Source organism: Toxorhynchites rutilus, chromosome 2, assembly GCF_029784135.1.
Source record: "Toxorhynchites rutilus septentrionalis strain SRP chromosome 2, ASM2978413v1, whole genome shotgun sequence".
NCBI classification, from domain to species: Eukaryota; Metazoa; Arthropoda; class Insecta; order Diptera; family Culicidae; genus Toxorhynchites; species Toxorhynchites rutilus.
The window spans coordinates 241,767,435-241,782,815 of NC_073745.1; the positions used below are offsets into that span (position 1 = coordinate 241,767,435).

General features: G+C 38.1%; 1 protein-coding gene and 1 long non-coding RNA gene across 2 annotated transcripts; one reads left to right on the plus strand and one right to left on the minus strand.

Annotated features, from left to right (window-relative positions):
• The first annotated feature begins 665 nt into the window (after positions 1-665).
• LOC129770802 (uncharacterized) lies at positions 666-2,136 on the plus strand. Its single transcript, XR_008742197.1, has 3 exons — positions 666-820; positions 880-992; positions 1,057-2,136. It is a non-coding gene; the product is annotated as an uncharacterized LOC129770802 (long non-coding RNA).
• A 5,554-nt stretch (positions 2,137-7,690) lies between these two features.
• On the minus strand, positions 7,691-9,022 carry LOC129767619 (probable deoxyhypusine synthase). Its single transcript, XM_055768683.1, has 2 exons — positions 8,744-9,022; positions 7,691-8,611 (listed from the first exon to the last, which is right to left on the minus strand). Exons 1-2 carry the CDS (start codon positions 8,972-8,974, stop codon positions 7,700-7,702), a joined length of 1,143 nt encoding a protein of 380 aa, XP_055624658.1. The 5' UTR covers positions 8,975-9,022; the 3' UTR covers positions 7,691-7,699.
• Positions 9,023-15,381: the final 6,359 nt, after the last annotated feature.

Below are 15,381 nucleotides of genomic sequence, written 5' to 3' on the forward strand. Positions count from 1 at the left end.
TTCGAACGCTAAATTCTGTTTTTGACGTTGTGAAGCATGCAAGTGCGAGTAAATTCAAAAAACTTTGAAGTAGCTCGCACGCCGGATCACACATGACAATAACTGGCATGATGTGTTCACACGGTGTGAGTAGCTGCACTGCAGTAACTGACTAGACCGACTCGTATGCTTACTCGCACCGTCTGAACCCGGCTTAAGATTATCAGACCTTAACACAGTTTCGAATTGTTCAAACTTTGAATGAAAATTTTTACTTCATATTATGTGATTGTTCAAAACACGTAATACTGACTCTTAATTAATCATTTTTGTATAATTTTGCTGATATTTTCACCAAGACTCATCATTATTATATGAAATTATTATCAAACACAATTCTTGCTTAAGAACTTTTCACAACTTGCAAAAGAATGCGTTACTCTATTACACAAAAGACATATTTCTTAAGAAAAATTTAATTTTCATTAATAATTTTTATTTTATGTGTTAATTGCACCTGAAAATTTATTTTTACTATCACTTCCCAAAAGCGTAGCACGAAGCCCAATGCCATCAACGCGCATTGACAGATGTTTGTCATGTCTGTTAGTATTGGTGCGATTCATGCAATTTTTCGTCCCATGTATTAGCATGTGTGTGCTATTGACGTTTGTTTGTTGATTTTGAAATCATTCCATAAGCTGCAAATGATATGGATGCCGAAAATTTTATTTCGCTACTGTGGAACAAGTGAAGTGATGTAAATTTCTGCTCAAAGCGAACCAATGGTCACATGCGCACGAGGTTTCATGAAGTGTTTTGCCATGGATTGTGTTCAACGGTGGGTAGTGTTATTATTCATAATTCATTAATTAACTTTTGTTTTTGTTTTACTTACAGAAAATTTCCCTCATTTGAAATCGATACTGAACAAGTTTTAGGATGTCAACCAAATTTTCAACTGTTTCATCAAGGGGCAGATTTCAAGAAACTTCATCCAGCTGAATGTGAAGGTGAGTTTTTGTTAATTTGAACACACCAAAATCTTCTAATATTCTTATTCGGTATTTCATACAGTTCAACCTGACCCGGAACGTGATCGACGAAGAGGTGGTTAAGGCTCGGCTCGAGGAATTCAAGACCAAACTGTCCGATTAGTGCTTGGTGATCGAGATGTTTCCCTGCCCGACTCTGTCAGAACGCAATCACCCAGCTATCGGTCATTCTTCGCCCAGGATCCGCTGTGCGTTGATGCAAAACGCGCTCAAGAAGCTGCTTCTGCCCCAGGAGTACGTCCTCGAGAAATTACGGCTGAGTGCGTTTCTGGACGAGGATCTGCAGAAGCAGCAATTAGATAGTGTTTGAAAGAAAAGTATGATGTAATTTTAATCACAAAGCATTATTACTGCAATGCTGAAATTAAAAAAAAACACTCTAGAATGAATGAATAGGCACACATTATCTTGTAGGCAGATTTCAAGATGATCACAGGAAGTGAACAGACAATACACATAAATAAGTAGTGCCCCTAGCTTGTTAGAAATTGTTATTATTATTGCTTCATAAAATTTTACACTTTTATCTAACCGTGTTTCTGGGACTGTTAAAAAATATGTGGCAACGGAGCGTGTGAAATAAATCATGCTGTTTGTGTGTTTAGAAATAAAATAAATTAGTGAGTGGATGAGTACACAGCAACTGGACAAAAGTTAGTTTTTGTAATACTGTTGATGACAGCCATGTTTTTTGTCCAGTAAGTTTTTCATGTTAATTTATCATTGCAAATTTACGTTGCCGTCGTTGTGGGAACTTTTGTAGAACCATATGCGCCTAACATAAACGTGTGCGCTCTGAGAATTACCGAAAAGGTTTGCGAACGTATTTTGAAATGGGGCGGAAAGGTTTATACCTCTGACCGCTCTGATCGCACTTATCGGTAAGTTGAACTTATCGGTAAGAACACCGTCCTGATGTGCGCGTAATGTCTGCGAGGCCTGCACTCACTTTGGCCGTGCTCATGGCGTGCCACACTTTAACATTCGTCCGTATGTACTCTCAAAGGAACGCAAATTTGAGCAGGTTCGTCGTTGCAACCCCAAAAGGCATATCATGAGAGGGTGAATGCCCTAAGCTGCTCAAAAACAATAGTGGAAATTCAAAAAACACGGGCTCGATCAGCTAGGTGCAGCTATACCAAGAACAAGGTACAGATGCTTGATCTTCGCTCACTCATATGCGATCGGAAAAGATGCGCAAGGGAATTGGGGAATTCACCGCTGCCGATAGCGATCGGGAACATCGCACAGAGATGCGATCAACAAAGCGTAAGCGGAAATTCTGCGGAGCAGATACGTCCGACATCGTCCACCATGGAATCAACAATAAATTAAATATTTTATCGGATGTTTTGCTAAATAAATACAGATTGTAATTTTGTGAAACTGTACATTGTGAATATATGTTTTATATAACTAGTGTTTTCATATGAATATAAGTAGTTCTACCAGAACTGTATTTTGTTTGTTGATGTGATGCCGGGTGTTTCTCCGTTTTGTATTTACTGTCGGCATTGCGTGGATAGCAGTTCGAACTTTTGTTCGCCGACAGCAATTTGCGGAAAAGGATTTCCCCATACAATGTTGGGTGCTGGAAATTGTGGGCTGTCGAATTGAGCCAGCCACCCAACAGCAATCAGTTGTATGTAGCAGAAATATTTGCAGCAATATTTACCTGTCAAACCACTGTATAAACAAATGCATGTATGTGTATGTGAAAGATGTACGGTTTTGTGTAGCGCGAGGTCTCTTTCACATTGTTATCCGGTTATCCGTCCAAACCCAGCGGCGCTTTTTGAAACCGGTCCGGCTGAAACCGGATAATGTGTAATCGCCCTTACGGAGAAGAACGTCTACGTTCCGTCAACGTCTCCACCAATTCACACATGCAGTCAATGCTTCCACCAGCACCGTCACGTCAAATGCCAAACGAATGATTTATTTTATTTTATTCATGGTGTCGCCACCTACAACAATTTTAAATTGCAATGCCCTCTTTCGAATCAGCATGCCTAGAATCAGTTCTAAATTTTGAAAAATTCAATGAGAATCATTGAATTCAATTATTTAAATGCTTAAACTCCGTAGTCCGACCCTTATGCAATAATAATAATAATAAATAGAATAATTCTTTCAGCTAGTCGCGAATGATTTTCACTCCGAAATTTGGAACTAATACCATGGACAGACATACAACTGTACTAGCGCTGTACGTGTACAGCGTTGTACAGGTACCACGATAGCATGACACACATACTTTGGTTGTACATTGTACCGCATGTCAGACTGACAATCAGAAGTTTGAATTTATTGCATTGTATTATCACCAATATTTCAATGAAAAAGGTTTTTATTTAGCGTCTAAGCTATCGAACACAACAAATATGTTTCCAATCTGAGTTATTAACTCAAGAGAAAGTCAATGAAAAGATTGTATACCAAATGTTTTGATTCGTTTTGTTCATGCTACCCACCACTAATCGTCTATGGCGCTGCGCACAGTACAACTGTAGCCATGTACAGCGGTAAAATAGGTCGGTACAGGTACAGCGATTGTACCGAGTTGCTTGCATGGTTCTAGCGCTGTATATGGTGACAGACATACAATTTTCGAAGTACAACGGTAGTACAGCTGTATGTCTGTCATAAGTATAAGAGATATGTTGGCATAAAAAATACAGTAAGTTACTTATAAAGCGATATGCTGAGGCACCACTCATTGTCGCATTGGAGTCGGTTTTGAGCAGTAATTGGACATTTGCGACTGGTGGCGACTTTCATTGTGGGGCCATAATTTGGGCCCCGAACTCAATGTTTACAAAAATGTCCAACTAGAGGTAAAAATGTCTAATTAAACGTGTTGCATCACAGATCCGTTCAATTAGCTTAATGTCGATGTAGATGTAAATTACTGTATAACCAAATCAAAACAAAAGCCGAGACACAAAGCCCAGACGAAAACCAAACGAGCCGTCCGTCTCCGTCAATTATTCTTTTCTACAAACCGTGCCGGTCGTTTTCGTTGAACGTATGCTGACGGGTCGTTACGTTGCTGGTGTATGTGAATGTTTTCATGAGAATTTCATGGTAGAATCATTGACGTATCGTGACGTGACGGGACGTGAACGTGACGTGTATGTTGTATGTGAATCGCACTTTATTCAGTATTCTCTATGTGGATACAGTGCTGATTTAAGACCATTTTTAGTGCTTACTGGTTACCTGGGATGCTCTCTAAAGGTTACCTGGGATGCTCTCTAAAGGTTACCTGGGATGCTCTCTGTCTCTCTCCACATGACAAATTTGATTATGTTTGCTTGATTAGTTCTCGAGTTATATAGATATTTGTGTTTCATTTGTGTGACAGCCTCCCCTTAAAAAGAGGGGAGGAGTGTCGTACCACAATAAAAACATTTCTAGCCCCCTAAAACCTTCATATGCCAAATTTGGCTCCGTTTGCTAACTTAGTTCTCGAGTTATGTAGAAATTTGTGTTTCACTTGTATGGCAGCCTTTTTTCGTTTATGAGATATGATTTTTCAAGTTTTCGTTCAATATTTCTATGCGACTGTATTAAATATAAGCGGCTAGAATCCAATTTATATTTTTTCAACTCATTGGTTCAAACTGATATATCAGTCATCTGAATCGGCCCAGTACTTCAAAAGTTATAAATTTTTGAAAAAAGGCATTTTTGGAGAAAAGAGGAAAAAGTTTATTTTTCTAAAATTAAAATAGGCACCCTAACAAAAACAAATAAAAAAATACAAGCAAAACTACCACTTTTCACGAAAATCTAAGAACCCCTATATTGGCATGGAATGGCTGTATATATATAGATTTTCATGAGGAAAATCGATTTGCATTTACTAGTTGTGTGAAAACTCTCTAAATCGGATAAACCAACATCATTTACCCTATGCAATCGTGTACCTCTTCTAATAGCGGGTTTACATTAGGGAGATCTATAGCTATAGATGGATTTATTCACGTGAAAATAGGTGTAAACGAGTGAGATTAAATATGATACACTTATTCTTATTTTATTGTCGTCAATCTAAATTGTAGACCGATACATTCTTAATACTACTTAAAACTACTTACTTAAAACTAAAAATCTAAAGAGAACTGGCTGGATAATTTATCCGTTTAATTTAAAAGACGATTTTAACATGTTACAGAATCAATTTTTTTTATTTATTTATTTATTTCGTCAAACCAGCGTAGACTAAATATGCTGCCCAAATATTACAGTGAAATTTAACGATATCTTATTCTATTCAGATAGTCTTTGAGCATTGACCTTGACATGGTCACATCAATTGTTTCACTGTGTTCGTTACAGAGGCTCATCATACGATTAATAGGACTATATTTGGCATAATTCGTTCTTCGATAATCTATGTAAAAAATGTTAGGGTTTCTCAGGTTCCTAATCGGTGCGTAAAAATTTAGGTTTCCTAATATTTCTTCTGAGTCCACTCGTTGTGATATGATATCAATGATAAATATAATCATGGCAGAGTTCCGACGTTCTTTTAGGCTTTTAATATTGATTAACATACTTCTTCATATGGAGGTAGATGATATGAAAACCAGCCTAGTTTACGAAGTACAAATAACAAAAATTGTTTTTGTACAGATTCAATTCTGTCTTCGTGTGAAGTTATGTAGGGGGACCATACAATACTACAGTATTCGAGAATTGATCTGACGTATGTAATATACAATGTTTTTATTGTGTACGGATCGTGGAAATGGTAACTAAAGCGTTTAATGAAGCTCAACATATTATTTGCTCTATGGATGATTGTATTATAATGATCCACGAAGGTTAGTTTCGAATCTAAGATCACACCTAAATCTCTTACTCGTTGACATCTACTGATGGGTTGATTATCCAGTATAACACCATTGTTCAATGGTGTTCTTCTTCTTGTAAAAGTAATCAAAGTGCATTTCCTAACATTGAGCTGTAATAAACTCTTAGTGCACCAACTATAAACTATGTCAACTTCATTTTTGAATGTTTGAGAGTCTTCTTCATTCTTTATTTCCATATACAGTTTCATATCATCTGCGTAGATAAGTGGCTTAACACTGTTAGGAAAAACGCAAACGTCATTAACAAATAAAATGAACAAAAGTGGCCCCAAATGAGAGCCTTGAGGAACTCCGGATGTAACAAATATTGGTTTTGAAATTTCCCCATTAAATCTTACCATTTGGGTGCGGTCAGTCAAATATGTTTCTTATTCGAGGTATATATAACTTGAATATATTATTCGAGGTATATATAACTTGAATAAATTCAGCATATGTAAACGCTTGTGAATTTCTCACCAGTGAGAAAGATTAAGATCTGTTAGATTAAGTTAGATCTGATAAAATGTTCTTTACTGACGGTTCATGCATAAACGGGTCCACTGGCTTCGGCATCTTCAATGAAAATTCCAGTGCCTCTTTCAAACTCAAAGATCCTTGTTCCGTGTATGTCGCTGAACTGGGTGCGATATACTACGCACTAGGGATCATTGAAACATTGCCCATCGACCATTATTTTATTTTTTCAGACAGTCTCAGCTCAATAGAGGCAATCCGCTCAATGAAAGTTGATAAACGCTCATCTTATTCCCTAACAAGAATAAGACAAGTGTTTTGGTCGAAAAATTATTCAAGATTACCTTAGCATGGGTTCCCTCTCATTGCTCGATTCCGGGGAATGAGAAAGCGGACTCGCTAGCTAAGGTGGGCGCTTCAGAAGGTACACTTTTTGAAAGGCAAATTGCTTATAATTAATTTTTCCACATTCCTCGTCAGTACACACTCGTTAGTTGGCAGCGCATGTGGAGTGAAGATGAGTTCGGTCGCTGGTTACACACGATTATCCCTAAGGTTTCGACGAAAGCTTGGTTTAAGGGATTGAATGTAGGTCGTGATTTAATTCGCGTGATATCTCGGCTTATGTCCAATCACTACAACCTAAACGCGTATCTCTATCGCACTGGGCTCGCAGCAAACAATCTTTGTGATTGTGGCGATGGCTACCACGACATCGAGCATGTTGTCTGGTCGTGTATCCGGTTCCATGCTGCTCGCTCTCAGCTCTCTAGAGCACTGAGAGCGAAAGGCAGACAATCGGATATCCCCGTCCGGGATATCTTAGGTAGCCGTGATCCTGATCTTCTGCTTCATCTATACCTGTTCCTCAGAAATTCCGATGTCAACGTTTAATGATGTTTCCTTCGTTGTGTCCCTGTTTCATATCCCTGATATCCGATCTATAAACTTTTACTTAGTCGCGGCAATACATACACACACTACTCGTCAGGCTGACGCCATATAAGCCTTAATAAAAATATATATTTAGGATAAAAAAAAGTGTATCGTATTTATTCTCACCCGCTTAGACCTATTTTTACGTGAATAAATCCATCTATAGCTATAGATCTCCCTAATGTAAACCCGCCATAATAGTATTCGTAGAGTGGATGACGTATAAGATCTCCGGCGACGAATTTCAAATTATTCGCTTTTAGGAGGAATGCTAGACTTTCTCCAACCTTCTCGTATATTTTATATCCGATAACAGTTACGGCATTTGACCTTGTTCACGGAAAATTACAAGGAAAATAATATATTGAAACAATCAATAAGCTTGGTATCTTAATCACAATCGTCATGTATTTGCTCTCTCTTTTTGCTGAAATGGGTCTTCACGAAAGTTTCACCTACTAAAATTGGAAATACTAGGCTTGCCTCGGCGTATACTTTTACAGGAGTAGCGTCTTTCTTGATTTTGCCCCAAGAAACCGCCTCATCTGGTCTCGCTCCGCTATCGCTTCCATCAAACTCCGACGCCGTATTTATGAACACTGAGTAATCGGCCCCATTTCTCATCAGATTGGCATTGCATATGTGGTGCTTGATTACACCACCGCCTACGATAATGACCCCTGAGTTAACGGCTTTCACGGCCATGGTATTCAGCCGTCTCAAATCTGAGATTATATCCAACACCAATCCAGGATTTCTGAACGAATGAAAGTACATCATATCTCCGAGGCTTCCATCGGTCAGCGCCGGACTGAATACTGGAATGTTATTCCTTGCCGCCCAATAACAGATCGAACTTTCATCATTGATCTTTTCACCTAACCTTTGAATAACTTTCGACGGTGTCCACAGCGTACCTTTTGTCTTCTGTTCTTCAAGCATTTCATCAAGTATCGGTATAACCCAATTCTCAAATTTGCAATAGTTATCGTTAGGCACTAGTAAATTTCCTATCCGGTTAATGCCTTGTTCTCGGAGCTTTTTACCGTCCAATTCGAACGATCCCACGTATGTTGGAGCCAGACATTTGATCAGATCCTCTTCCACTCCACCGGCTGTGGTAACGATGCAGTCGACTTGTTTGTGCTCCACCAGGAAGCGTAGCGTCTCGCGAACACCTGCCGAAACCATGTTGGATGTGTATCCAAGGAAAATCGTGCAGTTGCTTTTACGTCTGATGAATTCGTCCTCCTCATATTCGTCGCTCTGGTCTTCCGGCAAAGGAATTGCTCGACATTCGATCTATGTGAAACAATATGACAGTAGTTAATAATTTCTAATGATTTTAAAAATGAAATGAATTTCCACACCGGACTTGATGTGGCACAGACGAAGAGAAAAACCAGAGTTGAAATGAGTCTACAATCAGCTTACCATTTTGCGGACTTCTTCAATCGCTTTTCCCAAATTTGTTGCTTGAAATCCGGAAAACAGATAGGATTCAAACAGAGCTTCATAATTTAAACCCCGATTCCAGTCGTAGCCCTGCACAGTTGGGGTGTCTTCAGGTAGTTCGATACTTCCCAGAAGCACTGCTTCTTTCGCTACCGAGGGTTCACTCGGTTTTTCCATAATTATTGACGGAATTTTTGAATAATATTTCATACACTCGAAGAATCGCACTACTCACACGCGCGGTTGTTTACATCTTCAGCAATCTGTCAAAATGTCTCAGGTCAAAATGCTACCCGCTAACTCGCTCTATGTTTGAAAAAACGAACCACGTGAAGTGAAGAGAAATTGGCGATCTAACTAACAAATCTACACCTAGGCGGCGCTGCGGTGAAAGTGATGATGGTTTAAAATTTTGCCATGTGAGCTTATGGAAGCTTTGTAGTTCTTTCCATAAATTACAATGTTATAATCATAAAAGATTATTTGATTGCGATGAGTTTGTAAGAAATTTAATTCTGCGCAATTTTATATACAGTGAAAGCTCTCTATAGCGACTTCGCAAGGGACCGTCGTTATAGAGAATTGTCGCTATAAAAGATTGTCGTTATAGAGAGCTTAGATGTCGCTATAAGGAGAAAAACGCCCAAGCTCTCGCAAAACAATCAAATTATATTAGAAACAAAAGCAATTGGTGGCTAACCATCTTGAAACAAGAAAACATTAAACAATGAATTCAACTCATTCGTCCGATACAAATTTTTATCAAAAGCTGTATCCATATAACAATTGCGCAAACAATACATTCATTTTTGCAAATTTATTCTTTCGCTCTAGAACGGGATTCTTATACAACAATTCTTCGATGAATTTATTTCAATAAGCATTCCCAAATTATTTAAGGTTTTAATTTCTGTTTTTGTAAGTATCCGAAAATTTAAATCAGTTGGGCGTGAACAGATGTTCACCGTTGATGGAACCTTATAATACACAACGTAGACTATTTAGGTATCTACGTAGTCATTGACGTTGACACACACTATGACTGCCGTTCTACGCATAGTTGTCCCATGTTCCAAAATCAACAACTGAGAAAAACGCAATCAAAGTTTTCTCGCATAATTGTCTACCAAAAGCTTTAAGCATTTCAATTTAGCAATACACCGGGGTTTTTATAAGCACTATACTATTGTTCAATGAAATGTGATGAGATCTCCTCACTGAATCAATCAAGCTTGATTACGGGTTTAAAAATTCATGGTGGGAATGTTATGCCTAGAATATCAACATGGGACAATTGAGCTTGATGTTGGTTTTTGATATACTGGGAACAAACAATGATTTTTTTGTGTTTTTTCGAAAGATTATGTTTTTCGTACGTAATAAATTGATAGAAACATCGTTTTATGAAGAAATGAGTGATTTGCAACAATAATATAAATCTCATTGTTATTAGGCATTCGCTAACAAGGTGTACACGTGTTCTATAAAACTTTTTCTTATTTGTTTGAGAATTAGTTCGTTCTTCCCAACCAGAAAAGAGTGCATTAGGCCTGCTGAAAGTGTGACATGAAATTCTTGTACTTGAACCGACTTATTCGATATGGATCTACAAAAAATACATGGTGGGACAGTTATGAATAGAATATCAACATGGGACAATTGAACTTGATGTGGTTTTTTTTTTGAAAAGTTGGAAATAAACTATATGTTTTTTTATGTTTTCCGTAAGATTATGCATAAAAACAACGTTTTATAAACAAAAGTGAAAATCTTCAAAAAGTAACATGGGACAACTATGCGTAGAACGGCAGATGTATGGAGTGAAATTGAAAATAGTCGTAATAGAGAATGTTATGTTTTAGTAAATATAAGCGATAATGTGTCGTTATAGGGAAAGGTCGTTATGGAGATATGTCGCAATAAAGAAACGAGTTTCCATGCGATTCTGAAGGGACCTGTGGACATGTCGTTATAGGGAGATTTGTCGCTATAAAGATTGTCGTTATAAAGAGCTTTGACTGTATAACATGTTATTTATTTACCTCTTTCAGTAGTGAATACTATAAAAATGTTGACAATGGTTGAATTAAAGAAGGAAATTCAAGAGCACAATCAAACACAAGTAGAAAAATGCACGATTCCTGCATGTGAGAACTACCTTGGAAAGCCCGGAAGTAAAATACACGTGATTTGTTTTTGAGTTTTAGATTACATTAGCATCATTTTCTTAGTTCAAAAAACAAAATCCAGATGTCTCACCGATCGTTTACGTTTTGCGTTCTAAGGGTGCTCATACACTGTTTGACCGAAGCCAAATATTTGACTCTTTTTGACAGATAAATTTTGTCCAACGTGTACTGATCAAATATATTCTACACAAAACACGACAAGCAAATATTTAATTATTGGATGCCTAAAATATTTTTTCAGTCTGTTCTTCGAACCTGTCGGTATATGGTTAGGTTACCTTGAATATTTCAGTTGATTTTTTCCATGTTCGGTGTTTGATATTGTTTACTACTGTTGAAAATTGAAGAGTGGCAAACAAAATAGTGTTTGTACAAATATCAAATCAAACCTTATCTGTCAAAAAATATCGAATATTTGACCTCCGGGCAAACAGTGTACGGCCACCTTAACTCAAAAAACAAATCACGTATATTTAACTTCCGGGCTTTCCAAGGTAGTTCTCACATGCAGGAATCGTGCATTTTTCTACTTGTGTTTGATTGTGCTCTCGAATTTCCTTCTTTCCTTCTTTCTCATCAAGCATCCAATCATATAACTTGGCATATTCTAAGTCGAATATATAGTGAGATCCAATCACGGTCATATATAATGTTGATCAAAGTATGCATTGTGTATATTTAAATCGCATAAACAGCGAAAACATCGATTTAATTTATCACCACAAATTAAGCAGCAATTCGATTTAACAATCATCAGATAATACCAGGGACAGACATACAGCTGTACTTGCGTTGTACGTGTACAGCGTTGTACAGGTACCATCGTACCATGACAGACATACTTTGGTCGTACATTGTACCGTATGTCAAACTGACAATCAGATATTTTTCCAATTTCCACCACATATTTCAATGAAAAAGGTTTTTATTTAGTGTCTAAACTATCAAACACAACAAAAAAGTTTCCAATCTGAGTTATTAACTTAAAAGAAAGTCAATGAAAAGAACGTTTATCAAGTGATTTGATTCTGCTTGTTCATGATACCCACCACTAACCGTCTATGGCGCTGCGCACAGTACAACTGTAGCCATGTACAGCGGTAAAACAGGTCGGTACAGGTACAGCGATTGTACCGAGTTGCTTGCATGGTTCTAGCGCTGTACATGGTGACAGACATACAATTTTCGAAGCACAACGCAAGTACAGCTGTATGTCTGTCATAAGTATAACATAACATAAGCATAAGGCGTCGTGCAAAAATTACGTAACGTTAAATTTAAGACAAACCCCGTTCTCCCTGAGAGGAGCATGGACTGATATAAATTGATGTTGATTTACACTACTCCTTGGCTCAATGCGGCAGTTTCTGTTGTTACATGTCAGACCTTTCAAAAGGCCCTGGGATGTTCTTACGTGACGAGCAAACCACTCGGCCTTATATCGTACTATTTCCGTTTCATCGATTTTGGAGTTTGCGAACTTAAGATGTTCCGCTTTGGGGGAATATCCGTCGATCACTAGATTATTCCACAGCAACGAACTGCAACGTACATTGGACCACTGTATGAAACTGCTTCAGCATAACCAATTCTACGATGTTGATGGTATTCACGTAATGCCAGGAAACATATACACTGTAGTAAAAATACATGGCTTTATTGAACTGCAATGGAAATGTATTCAGTTACCAGGGGATGCTTGATCACAATGGGCAACGTAAATACCTTCATTATAATATATTTACAGGTACACACAATAATGGTTGTAATGAATTTAAAGGTAGCATCATAAGGCTAAACTGAAGAACTGTCAACGCTTTAGAAGGGCACATAAAGTTACTATATAGCTAATGCTTAGGATATGGTCAGGACAGGAATTTTTCATTCTAAACAAATTAATTGGGTATGCTTCTATTTAAATTTTAATTTTTTATTCAAACTTTAGTCGTCCAACCATTTGATGGTTCAGCAGATGGTCCTAAACGCTATTGTTTTGTTCTCCCCCAGTGGCTTCTATATCTACATCTTCAACACCTGCATAGATATCTTCAGGTGTTTTTTTCCAAATCTCCAAAGTTTGGTTCCTGGAACATTAGATTTGATGTATTGTTCTTGGCATATATTATTCAAGAAAGTAAGATAAAGTTTTCCGGTGTCCGAATTAATCTGAGTAAATTCAGGTGTTTCAGTTTTTTTTGTTCAATTAAACAATCAATAGCAGAACGTAGTTCGAAAAACAGTAAAATAGGATTTCGGTCGGTTGTGTTGAGGTTGCTTTACTTCCACTAAATTTACTTTAAGGGAGAGGGGGTGGCCGTAATCGCTATGTAATAAACTTCCAATTTTATTACTAACTAAATCAACGCGCTCCTATATGACTAAGCGGCTGACTCCGATTCTGCGACGAAATGCGATATGTTTACTGAGGCAAAATGATAAAGCGCGTATTGTAATGGGCTGAACCGATTAATGTATCTTAAATATCGCGTTAGTCTTCCAGATCATGATTTTGTCGTGGCTGCTAATCATAAGCATATGTCATTGATTTTCGCAGATGCAGAGAAAAAATAGGGAATTTTGGTCATGCTGAAGCAGTTGGATACAGAGGTCCCAAGTACGTTGCAGTTTGTTCAGAAAGGTATTGTTCTTCGAACACATCGGCTCGATTTGAAAAAAAAAAGTTAGCGTGCTCCCTGTATTCGACATTATTCGGTATCAAGGACTATTTAGGCCAGTGCATGTAGGACCAAACGAGGGTTTTAAAAGGTCATAGATAAGACGATTCATCATTTTAATCATTTGAATCTTGATGCTTTTTTGACGTAGGACTACGTCTAACCGGAAGATATAGGGGGTGAAATGGAAATCTAGGCACTGAACAAGTAGGAAAAAATGCAAGATTTGGAACGCTTATAACTCGAGCATTTCTCAATAGATCGCAAAGGTTTTTGCATCAATTGATAGGAAATATATCTACGCATCTATCATAACGAATAACATTTCATTTTTCTTGAGATAAATAATTGAATAATTGTGAAATATCAAGCATTGTCCAAATGCACTATGTGCCCATTTTTGATTGGTCCGTTTTGTGCTCCTCCAATCGAACCGACCAAAACGGGCAACCAGAGCAGCAGCGAAATAGAATGAACCACGATTGGAAAGGAAAAAGAAAAAAATGAACGAAACATTGGTCGCAGTCTCACACATGCGTAATTCTCGAGCCAGCCAGTCAGCTTAAAAATCCCCGCTCCGCTGCCGTAACGATCATCATTCTCGTCCAAACCGTCATTCTATGTGTGGACACCGACTGGACAACATCGTTGCTGGACGGGCTGGACGGCGAGGGATCGAGTGCCTTTCTCAAGGCAAGAGGGCGGAGGTGGTAGCGCTGGAGTAGAATAGAGTAGAGTTTTCAAAGGGGCTTTCTCAAGGCTAGAGACGAATGAACTGCAAAAGTTTAAAGTCTCTATAATACAATACCTTCCTTCCTTCCTTCCGTAACGATCATTCTCATTCAAACCGTACACCACATCGGTTCGCATCACAACACATCAACAAACCAACCCAAGCAGCCATGTCTGGACATGGTAAAGGACGAAAAGTGAAGGGAAAGGCAAAATCCCGCTCGAACCGTGTTGATCTGGAGTTCCCCGCAAGGGTAGCTAGGCCGAGCGCGTTAGTACCAGTGCACCAGTCCACCTAGCCGGCGTTATATAGTTTCGGCCGCCGAAGTGATCGAGTTGGCTGGCAAAGATGCTCGCGACGATAAGAAAACCCGCATTCAGAACAGAACACATTCGGTTCGGTGGACATCAAGACAACAGGCAGTTGCAGCGAGTGGCGAGTGGCAAACGCAATCGCAAAACGGCATCAGGTAGCAGAAGAAAAAAGTTTGTTCTTTATACAAACTGCTTTGGTGGCAAATCCAGAACAAGGCGGCATCGAGGGCATTCGAAATGGTTTTTTTCAAAACCACGAGTACTAAGTTTTCTAAATTGAAACCATTTCATAAAACAAGGCGCTTTTCAGGGCCATTAAACCTTCCAAAAAAGAGTTTAGGAAATACAGTTCAATGCTTTCTAAAACATTATCCAAAATAATAATAAAACACAAATTGATTTTTTCATAATTTGTTTGCCAGGATCTGATGAGTATGTGAATTTGGCAGTTGTTCTGAGCTTATTGATAGTTGGGGACTTTCCTGATTATTCAATTTTCATCAATTCTTAAATTGTTTCCAGATTGAAAGTACAGTAATTTACAATTAGTTCGACATTTAGCTAATTGGACGGACATGTAATGCGACTTATTTAGTTGGACATTTTTGTAAACATAGAGATCCAAATTATGACCCCACATTGAAAGTCGACACTGTACCACTGTCATCGCAAATGTTCAATTACAGGTTAATATCGCCTCCAATCC

Excerpts from the sequence above, each read along its gene's own strand:
- LOC129767619 (XM_055768683.1), bottom strand. The coding sequence starts at position 8,974 with ATGAAATATTATTCAAAAATTCCGTCAATAATTATGGAAAAACCGAGT. Across the intron at positions 8,612-8,743 it reads TTGAAGAAGTCCGCAAAATG|ATCGAATGTCGAGCAATTCC; the intron begins GTAAGCTGATTG and ends TGTTTCACATAG.